The 15764-nt window shown below is 39.6% G+C and overlaps 1 protein-coding gene across 39 annotated transcripts in view; it reads right to left on the bottom strand.

Moving 5' to 3' along the window:
* The window catches only part of LOC112540356 (uncharacterized), a 154467-nt gene that overhangs the window by 69438 nt on the left and 69265 nt on the right, over window positions 1–15764 (bottom strand). For 2 of the 39 annotated variants that reach the window (XR_015794157.1, XR_015794144.1), the window contains one exon: window positions 3871–4082. The exons of 33 other annotated variants lie outside the window; for them this stretch is intronic. Coding sequence is in view for 1 of the 6 variants with exons in the window: in XM_088131078.1 (XP_087987204.1) it covers window positions 4784–5011 (228 nt within the window). In the remaining 5 variants the exon portion in view is untranslated. Of the gene's footprint in view, window positions 1–3870; window positions 10097–15764 lie in introns of those variants that run through there. 4 more of the 39 variants (XR_015794158.1, XR_015794149.1, XR_015794151.1 and 1 more) reach the window with 2 other exon arrangements.

Below are 15764 nucleotides of genomic sequence, written 5' to 3' on the forward strand. Positions count from 1 at the left end.
AACTGAACTAAGGCAGGGGAGGAGATGACCAACATAAAGGCTTGCATCCAGGTTATTCTGTTATGTCACTGCTTAGATGCTCTACAGCACAGCTCTAACAACAATTTTTTTGTAGAATTGGCACAGACAGCTTTGAACAGCTCAACTTTTTGTGTGGGGCAACTCTTGACTGTGAATGGTGTCATTTCCACCTGTTTCTTTGGAATGCCCATCAGCTTGGAAGCATTGAAGAATGTTACTCAGATAGCGAATATTGATATCACTGGGGATGATCCCCCGTGGGGGGGGGGATGTTCTATCATTTTGGGTCTTCTCCCATACCAAGACCCAGGACTAATCAAAGGCAAATGGCTCTAAATCTCTTGGGGATAACCAATGCAACTCAATGTGTATATTTCAACAATACCCAGAACCGTACCCACCCATTGCCCTCAAAAGGTCCTGCTTTCACTTGTGGAGGGGTCTATAATATCCCTTACGCTTCAACCCCTCTATACCTACCTAAAGGTTTCTTTTTGTTATGTGGACATGAAGCTTATACCTATGTTCCAGCCTATAGTTCAGGGGGCCCTTGTGCCGTAGGGCGCCTGACCTCTCTATATGCCCTGCCTCCAATGCAAGCGCACCCATCAAAAGAAAAAAGAAAAAGGGAGCTGCCATCTGATTGTGAGAGTGATGTGACACTCTTGTCCGAAACAGAAGCCATGGCTCTGGCCCTCTCCTTAGTAGGGGTTCCTGCACTAAGCGGAAGAGCTTACCTGGACCTAAGGAAGGTGGCCTGCCTCCTGGCTGAAAGTGTCAACCTTACATCCTCTCTCATTGCAGCCCTCACTGAAGAAATCACTGAGATCAGGAGGGCGGTCATTCAAAATCGGATAGCTATAGACTATCTCCTATTAAGGGCAGGACAAGGCTGTGAATTTTTCAAGGTCTTTGTTGCTTTAACCTAACCAACAATGAGAATTATATTGAAGCAAAACTAGCCAAGTTGAAGACCTTAGCCTCTCGCATATCCAAGGATCCAGAGGGATGGAATTGGTCGTGGCTCACTAGTTGGTTAAAACAACTTTCTGTGCTAGCTATTGGCTTCATTGCCTTACTGGTCCTAGTATGTTGCTTAATGCAATGCCTCCCTGCTTGTGGGAATTACCTGTCCCAGTAAAGCCCCGGGTCCGGGACGAGGGAGCAATCCTGTTAGCCAGGTTTGAGGCCCAACAGAGGCGTGAAAAGAAAAAGGGGGGATTGTGAGAAGGCAGGGAGAAGTGAGGGCCTCAAACGAACCATGTTTGCTAGGGGAGAGTGCTGTACACCATGGGGCAGCCTTGGGGGGGATGGCAGGAGAGAGGAAAGACTGCAGGCAAAAGGCACATTCGCACCAGAGTGAAGAGGGACGGCAGGAGGGAGGAAATACTGTAGGCAGGAGGCACGTTCGCACCAGAGTGAAGAGAAACGGCAGGGGGCGGCTGTTGGGTCAAGTGGGTATTGCAATGTGTATTGCGCTGATTGGATTAGGAAAGTGGAATGTCTGCGGTTTTGCGGTTAATTAGCGGCGCTCCGGGGCGGTAAAAAAAGGTGAGATTGTGAGCCAAGCCCTCTTAGGAGGGGGAGGACAGATAGGGGGTATAAAAAAACCTGTCAGACCTTGTTTCGGGGTTCCTCCATTGCTGCGGGAGGGACCCACCTTTGCAAACGTGCCCAATAAAAAAACTTCTGTCTACTGGACAACCGAACCCGTGTCTGTCGTTTTCTGACACAACCAATCCTCACATTTATGACCTTCGCAGGTCTTCAAAGCAAAGGAAAGCTGAAGATCATAAGCACACTTGCAGTTTCATATAGCAACCGCTTCGCTTAACAACTGAGTTGTTGGTCCCAATTGTGGTTGCTAAACAAGGACTATCTGTATATCCATCCATCAGTAGATAACTCTCTGAAACCCCCCTGGTAAAGAGGTTGGAAAGAATTCCTGAAGCCATGCTCAGCTACTTTCTCTAACAATTTTTTCCAGAATTTAGATCAGTGTTTATCAACCTCAGCTACTTTAAGATATATTTTTAAACAATATTTTTATTAGAGTTTTACATAGTTAAAAGCTAATACAGAATTAGAAAAGATATGCAAATGAAGAGAACAAGAGAAAGAAAAAGACATATGAAAAGTGACTCCCCCTCCCTTCAAACAAATATAAGCATTTACAGTAACTTAACACCTCTAATATTACAGAAATAGAAAAAACTCTTCTTCTCATTTCTCATCACTAAACAATAACCAAATTATAGAAAGATCCATCAGTTTTACTCAGCAAAATCATTAAGAGTACCAGTTGTAGTAATCTATATGTTTTAAACTTAGAAAAATAAATTTATTTTGCATTTTGACTTATAACTTTCTCTAATAAGTAAGACATAAAAGGTTTATCCCCTTAGATATAAAGAATATCAATAATAGTAATATATATATATATTAAACTACACCCATTAGGTCCCTTTTATGTTCTTAACCATAACTTTCTTTAACAAGTAAGAGGTAAAAGATTTATCTCCATATGAAAAAAATCTTTACATCATCTTGCAATCCTGGTTAAAAAAAAGATTCCAATAATATCAACCCAAAATCAAAATGTATACAATTTAACCCTGTCAAATAAGTCCACTTTGAACTCCTTTTTCTTCTTCTTAAGAGGCTTAATCTTCAGTCATTTCTTCAAATAAAGTCCACATAATGATTTCTTATCATTTTCTCCCTGTTTTCAGTAGCAACTTCAGAGATTTAGTACTTCCCTTCTGTGGATCCAAAATAAGATAACTCTCCAAGTCACTCTTCTGATTTATAATCCGGATATCCCTTTTAATTGTTAAAACATCAGCCAGCATAGTTTGTATATCCATTACAACTTCTTTCTCCATGTCACTCTTGAAGTCAAATATTTTTAAGTCCATTTTCAAATCCACAGCATCTTTTTTTCATATCTTCCATATCTCTTTTATAGTCTGGGAATTCTTTACAGTCTGTTTTAAAATCCTTATTCAAATCATCCTCAGCTTCTGTTTTATCCAGTAGAATCTTTTCTTCTTCTATAACCTCTGTTAGATCCGATTTTAAAAATAAGTCCTGAACACATTCTTCCCAAACAGATTTAAATTCTTCTATAGTAAAACAATGTTCCTCCATTATGTTAGGAAATATTTTTTCCTTTAATTGCTCTCTGGTTCCCTCTAGTTAACCTTCAAAGCCCAGTCTTATTTTTTGTTTATTTTCAGAGCCCAAACTTTCCCACAGTAAGTTTTCTTACAGTTAAGTCCAAAATCATCTGCTGTATTTTTATAAAATTTAAAATAGTCCATAAAAAAGTTATTCTTTCAAATCCGTCTGGCCCCTTAACTGTCCACAGCCAACATTCTTAACTCCCTTTTGCTGTTTTCCAAAAGTTAACATTTTTCTTTTTAATCTTTAAACTTACTTAAATCTTATTTCTCCCAGGATAAAAGGAAATTCTCTGGGTGTACAGCAACATGCCTTTCAGAAGGGTTTTCCTGAAAGTCAATTCCTAATAAGTAATTTCTGATGTTCATTAAAAGAGGAACTGAAAGCAAATCTAGTGTCTCTTTAGAGGTTCCGAACCATGGCTTGGGATCAATGTTTCCTGTGACTCCCACAGCACTCAACCCGCTGGGGATTGCTAAATTCACAGGGAGCCTCTGTAAGGAGTACTTGTGGGTAATCCGGTCATCTCCTTTGTGTGGAGATGGTTCTGAAGAGCTGGACTTTTCGCAGGCTCCCCTTAACTGCCGTGGTCACCGGCTCCACAAAAAACGGAGCCATCTTCAATCCGCCATTACTCCCCCAGAAGTCCAGCTACTCTAAGATGTAAATCCCCTGCTGGCTGGGGAATTCTTGGAGTTGAAGTCCACACATCTTAAAGTAGCTGAGGTTGACAAACACTGATTTAGACTGTGGATCTCTAAATAGAATGTAGATGCTAAACCAATATGGTACAATGAAGGTCAAAATTTCATCATCTGATTGTTCCATGTACATTTGAATAGGAAGATGGAATATCAAGCTAGACATAACATTTTTTTCTGTGGAAAAAGATAGCACAATTTGAACTGAGAAACTCAGACAGGAAGAAGAGATTAATCTTCACCCTGAGGCCCCTGTTTACCTTTGGAAGAAAAGCATACAGTAATTGTATTTGTGCTTTCTTGGGCAAATAAAAGCTTGGGAGCTTATTTTAATTAGAAAGGGATGTGTATGGGGAGTTTCACTCCTCACAATATGTCATGCCCATGACCAAGATCACTCTGTTCCTCAGCTCCTTATCATCCCCATCATCAGTTTAAAAGTAATCAAGGATTTCTTACCACATCTAGAAATCTCACACAAAAATATGGATAATACTATATGAGATGATGCTGTAAAAATATTTGAACTAGGGTGGTTTATTTATTTAACTGACTTAATAGGCCATCTCAGTCAAACATTTAATTAAAAATACAATACAAAAAGCAAACAAACCTTCAACCCTTAATGAGAGATTCTGGTTTAGTTGCAAGAATTTATGCTAGTCCTCAAGTTTCTATTAAGCCTTTAACAAGCATGACTTGTTAGTAGAAACTTAATATTTATTGTTGTTAGATTTGATTATGAAATCTTAACAAATTTTCTTGCCTCAGGAACTATGCATTAGATTTTCTTTTAAGAACTGGCATTTTATCCACTGCATATGACTTAGCAATATTAACCAGACTGTGCTGCTTGCAAATTTTGCCCCATTCCCATGTCATGAATATCTACAAGCTTCAAAGGCATCCTTATTAATTTGCAAGATGACATTTCTTGTGTGGTGTTCTGCATCTGCAGATTGAATCCGTCCACTGAAAGGAGGAACCTCAGGTTGTTCAGAGCCCAGTGCTAATAACATGGTGTCTGCATAGCAGAAAGCAGTCAGGTTTGCAATGGGCAGGGCCCATTTAGATGATGGTGACTTCCACTGGATACTCCTACAAGCCTTTTGGGCAGCAGATAAGAAAGGGTCATCATACCATATGGCCACTAGCTGGCAACAAAGAAATACTGGAAATTCTTAACTCTTTTTGGGCAGTATTATACAGTAACTTACTTTTAGTTACTGCATGTCTAATGGTAATTACTTTCACATGATAGAAGATGAGCCAAGGTAGAAATGAAAAAGCATTAGTAAATGTACCTTAGCTTTAGTGTGAAAATGTGGCAGACTTCCTGGTGCTGTTTTCAGGGACTGAATTTTGTTCTTGATTAATAAGTCTTCTTCATTAAGCTATTTCTCAAACTTCATATGGATGAGAACTATAACATTGTCTTTATTCTGAACATGAAAACTTTCTCCTTCCTGTGTTTTTCCTTGTCTTCCCAGAAATCTACTTTTTCCATCTTGGTGTCTGCTAGTGCACACGTATCCCACTGACCTGCAAAACCTGGCTCTGAAAAAACTGCTATCATAGCTGTATCCAAATGTCACTTCTACATACAGTACTCGAGAACTTGACAAGTTTGGTAGCCTTCATGTTTTGATTGAAGGAACAGGATTACTCAAGGGGTGGTCCATGACTCTATGCATTTACTGGTATTATCCACTAGAGGGCAGTAGTGCACTCTAGTGCTAAGATGAATCCTATCACAATGCCATGTTGAGCTAATTTCTTGCATAAATTTGTCTAGTGACCTACTATTTTGCTTTTCCAAAGCTAAAAAAAATGCAACTTCTTCATTTCGCCCATAAGCCAGGATAATCGGTACACCCAACAGTTCCTTGTGCATTTTATTTTATAATCTGTCTCCTAGCATTGTTTCTGTTAGATTCCTCCAATTCCATATCATTCTATTTTCTTCTAATTTTTTCCCCTGAACAAATGATATGCAAAATAGGCTTTTAGTTACAAGATCTTTCACATATGAAACTACATTCCTGTGAGGCCACTTGTGATTGATTTGTTTGTTTGTTTCTTAAACACTGTGTATATCCCATCTCAATCCCAAAGGATTCTTGGCAGAATATATCAACAAAAGAAAAGCAAAAACATGATAATAAATCACAACAATGTAAAAAAAAACATCACAAAGTTAACCCCCAAATAAAAGCCATGATAGGTGTCCAGTCAGTCAACAGGGACCAAAAGCATGTTGAAACAGTTTTGATCTGTTTCTGGAACTGTAGCAAGGCGGGGGCTGCACATACTTCTGTGGAAAGAGTATTTTATAGGCTGGGGGCTATTATGGTGTTATGGCTGAAATAAGAATTTATTTCTAGGACCCCTCTCCCTGACCTTGCAAACATAATAGACAGGGATCAGGTTCACATCCCCACTTGACATCATCCTGTCAGACCCAAAGGAACTTAACAAGATACCCCCCCCCACACACACACTAATCCTTTCTTTGCTGAAAAGAAAGAAATATTGCTCATCATTTACATAGGCAAAATGAAATTGACTAGAGGCAATGAAGATCCATTCCCATGCAACTGACTAAGACAAATCTAATGGGGAAATTGCACAAAGTAACTTGGAGATGGGCACCTAATCCCATCAATATTTCTCACTTGCTAACAAGAAACAATGGGTATTTCCAGCACCCCTGCAGCCTCTAAAAATCACAATGTTTCTTAATTAAAAAAACAACAACAGCTGTCCTTACACAATCAAACTTATCCAGTTTTTCCTATATGGTCCCAAGATCCTGACAGCAAATCAGAGCCCTTGAATTTCCCACCCCACAATTCAAAATCCTTATACAAGATTTTTCTTTATATTTTCTGTTCCTTCTGTTCCTCCAGAATTTTCATTTTTAATATTTTGCTATTTAAGTGCCATAAAGCTGTATTTCTATTAACAATACAATTCTAAAAGTTGCATTATCTTCCTTTTTGATATTTAAAAAAAATAGAAGCATTGTTTTATTAAGATAATTTTATTTATTTTAATGCTTTGAATATATTGATAAGGATAACATGGATAAAAATGGTTAAAATTGCCAGAGGATTTTAAAAATTACCTTAGGATAATGTCCTTATTCTCTGACTTTAAGCAACAATATGAAATTTACAAAAATACCCTGCTTGTCTGCCTGCACAAGGAAGTAGAACTGAATTTTTATGAAAGAAAATAGAAATTATACAGAATAAATATATCAGAATAATTATACAGAATAAGTCTACAGTTGTGGCGTGCGCTATATAGTTCTTCTGAGTAATGGCATAAACAGGTCCCCTCTCTCTTTTAACTGAAAAAGTGCAAATAATTTAATGCAGCCCCATCAATGTTGCCATGCAACATTTAGCAGAATCAGGCCACAAATACATAGTCTCCACGTGGAATTTGCAGCAGTAAAGTGTTGCTGTGTCTCCTTCCCACTACAGGAGAAGAAAATCCTTGGTTGCTCTATTGGGCCAATTTTCAATAGTGCCTATGTCTTCTAATGTTCACTGTTTGAGCCAGAGTTGGGATCTCTCAAAATGTACTTCCACTATTGGACGAGTCTTTACCCTTCAGTGCCATTGGGTGTCACTATAGTCACTGGATTTATAGAACTGGAAAATCCAAGTTATTACTAGGTCAATAATGATATGATAGAGAAGGGGATATACACACACATTCCCAAACCCAGTTATACTATCGTTTGATTATGAGCAGGATGTGAAAGAAAAGAAAATGGGAAGTTCCTTTTCCCCCCAATGTCCTTTCCATTGATATGGGCATAAATTTGACTATTCTTATTATTATGCATTAACATCAATTATGCTGCTTAAAATTGTCCATATTTGCTGACCCATTGTGAGTGAAGGAAATTCACTGTTAAAGGGCCCATCTATCTCAGATTATTCACCTTTAGCAGAGCAAAATTTACTCTGAAGAGACTGTCTTATAAAGCGGGTGCCACAAAACTGTACAGTACATAATCCTTAACAACCATTCCTACCTTCCCACCTACAGTCCTACATGCAAATCAGGCACAGAAACTCTGAATGGTTTAAATGATACATATTTCACAATGAGACCTGCACTTTTTAGAGATGCTTTTTAAGCAGTAGCCATTGCTGAGACCCAAGACTGTCTGTCTCTGTGTGTGTGTGTTATCATGATGATGACAGTTTAAACAGACCTTATCAGTGTATGTTCAATCAATATTTATGAGGACTGATAAAGCTGTGTTCTAGGTTCATGAAAACACTATTGCTTAGATGGCACAAGGCTGATATTAATATTCACTACTTCTTGTTTGCCTACTGCATTCATGAGAAGATTTAACCAAGGAATAAAAATGAATCTTTTTGAACTTCCTATTGCTTTAGCTCAGCTGGTTACCATACATACATTTAATATTGTACCATTCTGACTTCTTATTTAATGATATGGAAACTTGGACTGGTCCTCACTTCACAGAAGTCATGGTGAGAGCAAAACTGGTTCTGGAAGCACTGAGGCAGCCACAACCTCTGGTGCAGCTGCTTCAAGAGCTTTTCCAGACCATCGATGCATCATGTATGTGCACTGGTGGCCGCTTTGCTTCATGTTCCCAGAAGTCCAGGAAGAAATATTGTTTGTGCACGTACACAGTGACAGCAGGTGTAATCAGAGAAATGTCTAGCATTATGCTGCTCTTTCACTGTTTATCCAGAATTTGAATCACTACATTGTCTGAAGACTGTCGCTGTGTTTTCAGGGCAACTGAAATGCTTGCTTTAACATTCTGAACAGCTTGAAGACAGGGGACCTTGGGGACAGGTGGCATTTGTTACCTAGCTATGATTTGCGCTGGAACCTCTGTTTCGCATAGGAGATCATCACAGGGTCTTTCCTGCGGTGATGCTGAGACTGTATCATCCTTTTCCTTTGACAATGCCTGCCTCTCCACCCACCCACCCACCCACCCACTTTCTCTGGTGGCAACAATTCATGCGTGAAAAGGGATTGTTCCAGCAAATTCTTGATTCTTGAGTTTTTTTAAACTTCTTGCTTTTTTCACCTTTTGGAACTGGTTTTGGGTGTTGCTTTCTTGATGCTGCTATGTGTTGGTGATTTGTTTTTAATTCTGGGAGTGAAAAAAGTCAAAGTGGCAGCTGTACCCATAAGATCAAAACCTTCCCTTTTTTATGTGCTCTGTGTACTGCTCTGTGGGTTTGGGTTGTTGGTCTGGGGTTTGGGGGCAGGGGCGGGGGCAGGGGCTGGAGGGAGCTTCAAGCCACTGTTGACTGCCGGTGGCTTCCTGGAGGAGTCCCTGCAGTTTTCTTGGCAAGATTCTCAGAAGTGGTTTGCCATTCCCTGCTTCCTAGGCTGAGAGAGCGTGTGCTATTCATGTCATGTTTTATATGACTGTGTTACTGAAACCAGCTTGAGTATTTGGGATATGAACTGGAAAGGTGGGACAGAAACATCTTAAGCAAAAACAAACATTCCTAGGACTTTCTTATGGAGAATGCTCTGAAAGAATTGTTGTTTTTGCCCAGAATTAACAAGCTGTAGATCGCTTTCCTTCAGCCTGGAGCCTTCCCTTTGTGATAGGACAGCAACTCCCAGAATTCCTAGCTGACATGCAGAAGGAAATTGTGGGAGTCGTTATCCCAGAACATCTCAAGGATGCCAAGCCATGAAAGGTGTTAAATCTTTCCTAGAGTTTGTTTAACTTCCGTGCGGTTTATATTCTGCCCTATTCACATAGGATAGCTTGCCTAAGCAAGCATGAACAGCTGTACCCTAAGAAATTACTAAATTGTTCCTTGGATGATGCCGGTCACACATTGAAATTGGCCTGGTTTAGGCCTGTTAGTTAGAGCATTAAGTATGGGTCTCTGCAGAGGATGAGTTTGGAAAACAGGTCTTTAACAGTATACAATACACACACATACATATGCATACCCAATCACCCATACATACATACACATGATATAAAAGGCATATAAAGACAACATGTACATGTTTTGGCCTAAGATAAATTATGTTATGATTTCCAAATTGATCCAAGAAACTTGAGTTCAGCATTATAAATTACCTTGATTTTTATTCTTGCTTCCAAAAATAAATTTTTGACTGGACCCAATTAATGTCTGTTTTGCACACGTCTGAAAAACAATAGAACTGCTTTGATGAGGTCACCACTCATGATTTGTAATATTTTTTTTTAACAATTAAATTGCTGTTAACCACCATAGGTATACTTCTGTTAAGGTTTTTCAGGATTCTTGCATCTTAATTAATTAAAACCTTTCTGCTTGAAGATTCTCTTATTTTATTTCTTCCTGTTGAGCATACCAACAGGGTTACTAACTACCAGCATCTTAAATGCCCATTGTATAGCTTTCCTTTCGGTTAATTTCAGTTTCAAAGTGGGAGCGGGGTTCTATTAACTACTGGTATTCTCCCTTTTCACCAGAATGACGAAGACAGTGTTGTGATACTGTGGTGCAAGTGCTGCCTCTTTGGAGCATGTGTGTGATGTCACAACAAACAAAGAAATGGGGTGGGGCTTGCATTGCAATCTTGAGATGCTGCTTATATCACTCTGAACCCCTTGTCCCCTTGTGGGTGCTGCTGTAAATTAAAATGGAGAAGATAACCCCACAGAACCTTAAAAGAGAACAATCTATCAATGTCAGGACTACCTCTTCAAAATTGAACATACCACACCTGCCCCCCCCCCCCAATCAGTTCCAGCATAATTAGAATGTTGTGGGTCAGATTAAGGAGAAGGGTTGGTGGATTCTTCTGGCTTCGTGTGCCCTTCCTTCTGCAGCAGGAGGCAGTCAGCCTGCTTTCAACATAAGGTTTTAAAACATTCAGTTCAGCCTGACTGATCATAAAGTTAAGGATGGACTGCTTCGAACTGATTACAAATTCTTATTAATTCTTATCAATTTAGCTGTTTTGTACATTTCTGATTTGGCTATAATATTGGGCCAAACTCATATTGGATTACCTTTATTTTTTTTCCAACATAATGCTATTTGTAAGAATAATAGTGGAATCTTTTTCTTTTTCTTTCAACTTTTTGTAAATTCTCATGTAATTTTTATAATATGTAAATCCTCAATGTATCTTTTTTTCTTTCCCTTTTTTCTTCTTTCCTTTCCATTTCTTTTTTCTCCTCTGTTTTGATTTTTTAAGTGTGTTTGTTTATTTTTTGAAATGAAACAATCACAAGAGTGCTAAACCCTGTACTAAACCTGTGTTTGCAAGGAGCTCACTTAAGACCTGAGAAGTACATTGGAAATGCCAATCAGATATTACTCAGGCAGATTCCTCTGCAGAATCTAGGGGTCTGATCTCTCCTGCATCCCAGCCAAAATGGCCATGGAAAACAGTTCTCAGTGGCTGGAGGGTGGGATCATTCTTGTAGGAGCATAATGTGACCAATAAGATGTTGCCAGATCTCAAGGCCTGACTGCATCAGCACCACACTGTTGGTGATGTCTGCCAGATCACATCCAGGGCAAAAATTATGTCAGGAGAAGACAGAAAACTCTACTGGAAAACTAGAACAGCTAAGGATGACTCAGTTTGGCTCAGATATGGGTTGGGGATGAAATAAAGGCTACATCATGAGGACATGACAGAAAAAAGCTGTTATTGGGGCATGTTCGTGCCACAGTTAAGAAGTGAGGAGGGACCTTTTTAGATAGTTCACTATTGTGCTTGAGTCTGCCTGGTAAATCTCTGAAAATCACAGGCAGGTTCAGTAAGGGCACCCACCTCAGTAAAACAAATCATGTTCATCTAGACTGAGACAACCTTTTTAAAAAAAAATTACATTGATGAGTGAACATCAAAACAATAACACTCAGTTAAGCTATTTCACAATTTCCTCTCCCCACACTCCCGACAATGGTGGTTGCTTTGGGTTAACAATAGCTGCATTTATACATGATGTTGTCCTTGTAAATTGACATATAAGGGAGTATAATGAGCTTAGGTCACCTGCTCGTACAGAGGAGGTTTCATTCTTTTTGTTTTAATCCTTCCACTCTCTTGGATGTTCACCCAGGAGTCGCTGTATTTGATCATTTGTGGAAAGCAGTACCCTGGTGTTCTGCCAAGTATTGGCCATGGTAGAATTACTAGAAGTTGTTAGGAAACAATGAAGGCAGTGTGTCTTCCATTAGATGAGAGAGGGTAGAGAAAGGGAGACATGGGGCTGGTTTCACTTTTATAATGTAATTACCTATATAATTCCTTACGTGTTAGAAGTCAAAAAAAGACTCTATATCACTGTGGAGTGAGATATGCCTTTTGTCAATGGTTCTTCCAGAGATGGGCCACCTTTGGGTAGCCAAGGACCACCCAATACAGTTCTGGGTTGGCTGAAGGCTATAAAGTGAGCAGGACCCTGTTGGGGGTTGTTTGGGGAGTGATTTCTTTGTTTTAATTGTGATATGCCTATCCTAGCGCTTATACAGCAGTTTTCCTACATATCCTACCTCAAAATGGTGGACTGTCTACGAAATAATTACTACAGTAGCTGTACTATCTCTCACCTTTTTGAACCAGATTCTGGTCTTGGTTTCCTTGCAAATTTCTGATTAGGGCCATAATATCTCTAGCTTAATTCTGAATGCTGGAACTTAATTAAATGAATGTATTTATAAAAGTCATTAAGAGTGGAAATTTCAGCATTCAGCTATCCCAAAATCGAATTCTTGATCTCATGGTGCTATCTTAAACTGGGCTGCTGAAATCTGGACAGCCACTAGATGTAGCAAACAACTAGTTTTTAAATATCTCTTTGCTAGCCCTATCATAGCAAAAACAAACAAACAAACACACCCTCTGATCTTGACAATTCCCAGACTATAAATTGTGACAGTATTGGCTTGCACGTTTCATAATCTATGTCAGACCCATGAAATTTTCACCACCAGATTGTATCTGTGAACAGTTTGGAAAGAGGGACCATTCCTTCTGGAATTTGATAGGCTCCAAAACTGACATAGTAGAATTACATCAAGAGCTGTAGTATGACTTTAAACTCAGCAGAGATGGTCATATTGTTTCCATTTCCTCCTGCTGATACTCTTGTCCTTCATGTATTTTCTTTTCTTTTCTCTCCATCTTGCTCCCTTTCGCTTTCTTGGTTACTCTGTGTTGTGCCTTTCCCTTCCCAATCTCTAGTGTGTTGGGATTACAACTTCCAACCTCAGTCAGTCTGAGGGCAATGGGGGTCATAGTCACTCGGTCTGTAAACACCAGGTGGAGAAGGCTGCTATATATGCTTAAACATATTTGCTAGAGGAGCTTTATAGAAAGAGAACCGATCCAAAAGATGCTCATATTCGATCATGTCTATGAGCCTTTTGAAAACAAAGATATCTCTTACCCTAATATTCCATGGGTACAATGCACAATTAATCTAGGAGCATGTGAAGCAACCATTTACCACATACAAGCTGCATAAGTAACTTTGGCAGAGATGCAAGTGACTGTTCTCTAAGTATGGCCATGATCATGATTCTGACAAGCCCAGTAATAGAAAGGAACACTAACAGTTGCTGCCACTTTAATATAAAAGTGTATTTGGAATTTTCCACTTCTATACTTGTAAGAAACAAATTGGCCAGATAGCCTTTGAGTAGAAGAAAAGTCATTTAGATTAGTCCTCTCCAATCTTGACGCCCTCCAAGAATTCTCATCTATGATCACACTGGATGGGGAATTCTGGGAATTCAAAACTTGGAGGGTGCCAGATTGAGGAAGGCGGACATGTTTGACTTCAAATGTTACCTAGAACTTTCAGACCGTTCTAAGCTGGTGAAAGGCATGAGGAAATTTTCATACTAGTCCTGCTTTGGAGATACTTTGTAGGGCACTGGCTGGCTGAATCCAGAGAAACTCTAGGGGTGCTGAGGGTCAAAGAGGCAGGAAGAGGATTTCCTGGGAAATCAAGAACTTTACTGACCTTTCGAACCTAACCTAAATAGCCAAAGTGGGCTATATTGTTTGAGCAAAGCTTAATCCAGGGGAAGCTGAGAGCGGGAAATGAAATAAATATCAGAGTGCTACAATACAAACAACCAACTCCAGCCCCACTTGGTGTTGCAGTTCCTCCCCTGCTGAGAACAGACCCCCTATTGTGGCAGGCACATTATGAGACAGGGCTGTGCCCAAAAGCTTAAGTGGAAAGCTAATCCCAACCAATTCATGTTCTGCTCTCAGCAATGTCTGCCAGTTTGTTGGCCTAGTCCAAATGGCGCAACTGAGAGTCCAAATAGTGTGGGGCAGCATGGAAAAGTGGAGGGCCTCCCACCAAAGATCTGTGCAAGGGAAGCCAAGCTAAGCCTGCCCACCCTCTCCTCTCCTCTCCTCTCCTCTCCTAGTTGAAGCAAACCAGCAGAATGTGCACCTCTCCCCTCTTTAGGATTGCATTGTTTTTCTTTAGTACTCTGTGCAACTGCAGATTAGGCTAAAGGCAATATTTACTTGCCTGCAGCAGAGGATATGGCTGTGCTCATTAACTTCACTGATTTTTCTATTGCCCGCTTATTGATTCACATGCCTGTTGTAGCAGATCATGCTTTGAATCTGCTGGAAATGGCCATCTGATTCTCTTGAGGCTGACCTTCCTATTATGTCATCTTATAGCATAGTGTAATATATTTTCAGGAGCACAGTGCAAATTATTAGTCACACTGTGGTCAGACTGTTTCCTTTTAGTGAACTTAAGGCCCATTTGTTACTTCAGAGTTTTTTAAAGTGTTCTGTTTTTTCCTTTAATGTTGTCTCTAATGTTTCCCCTTTGGCTTACACTGTATGAGTGTTACAGCACAAATTCATTTGAAATCTTGGTGCCAGTCTTCACGCTGCTAGTTATCTGGATGCATCGAAGTAATTTAAATGAAACCTTTCCCCACAAACTTTAATATGGCCAGCAAGTATGTTGAAGATTGAAAAGCAAAACAGTTGAGAAGGGCTGCTCTCTCCCTCCCTCCCTCCCTCCCTCTCTTTATCTCTTTCACACACATTTTCTCTCTTTCTCCCTCCCTCCCTCCCTCCCGAGATGGTAGTTCAAAGATGTTTCTTCCTTGCCACAGTGAAGTCTTGCAAATATCATTGCTGGTCCGCAAAGTACCGAAATGAGGACTTAATTTCATCTAAAAGTCATAGGTCCTCCATGCCTGATCTAAACGAAGTCCGCTCGTGCGCATGACAAAATCTGTTTCTGAGGAGACATAGACTTGCTAAAAGTTTGCTAGTTAATCCTCTGCTGTTACTACTACTGTTACCACTTCTACTAATACTTTATACAGTACAAGTAGTCAAATTATCTGTTGCACATCTTCCCCAGGATGGTCATCCCAAACCCACCAAATTGGTCACTGATCTTGTGCCAACATTAATCAGGATATGCATTTCATTTAAATGTTATATGCAGTTCGTTGGGCCGTAACTAGAGCTTGATCAGTGCCCCATGAGAATCTTGAAAATGTGGATATTGCTTGGTAGGTTTAGAAAAGATTCAAAGACATTAGCATGGCCTTCAGCATATACTGAGGATATTTCAGTCTGCTCTTCACCACTGTTGATCAATTATAGACCAGCTGAAGCAGTATTTGTTGCAAAGTGGGACATTGGATCAGAAATTTAAATTAGGAAATGCATTGTATGTGTATAGAAACACTTTAGAAAAGTTCTCAGTGTTCTTTAGGCCCCAACTATAATAACTATTATTAGTCCCATATCAGTTAGAAGCCTAAGAAACCCATTATTGGTAGTGTTTCATATAGCCATTGATCTCCAGCA

This window comes from Python bivittatus, unplaced genomic scaffold (assembly GCF_059951505.1).
Source record: "Python bivittatus isolate LINGU-HERP-01145 unplaced genomic scaffold, Pbiv_v1 ctg000840_np1212, whole genome shotgun sequence".
In the NCBI taxonomy this organism is placed as follows: Eukaryota; Metazoa; Chordata; class Lepidosauria; order Squamata; family Pythonidae; genus Python; species Python bivittatus.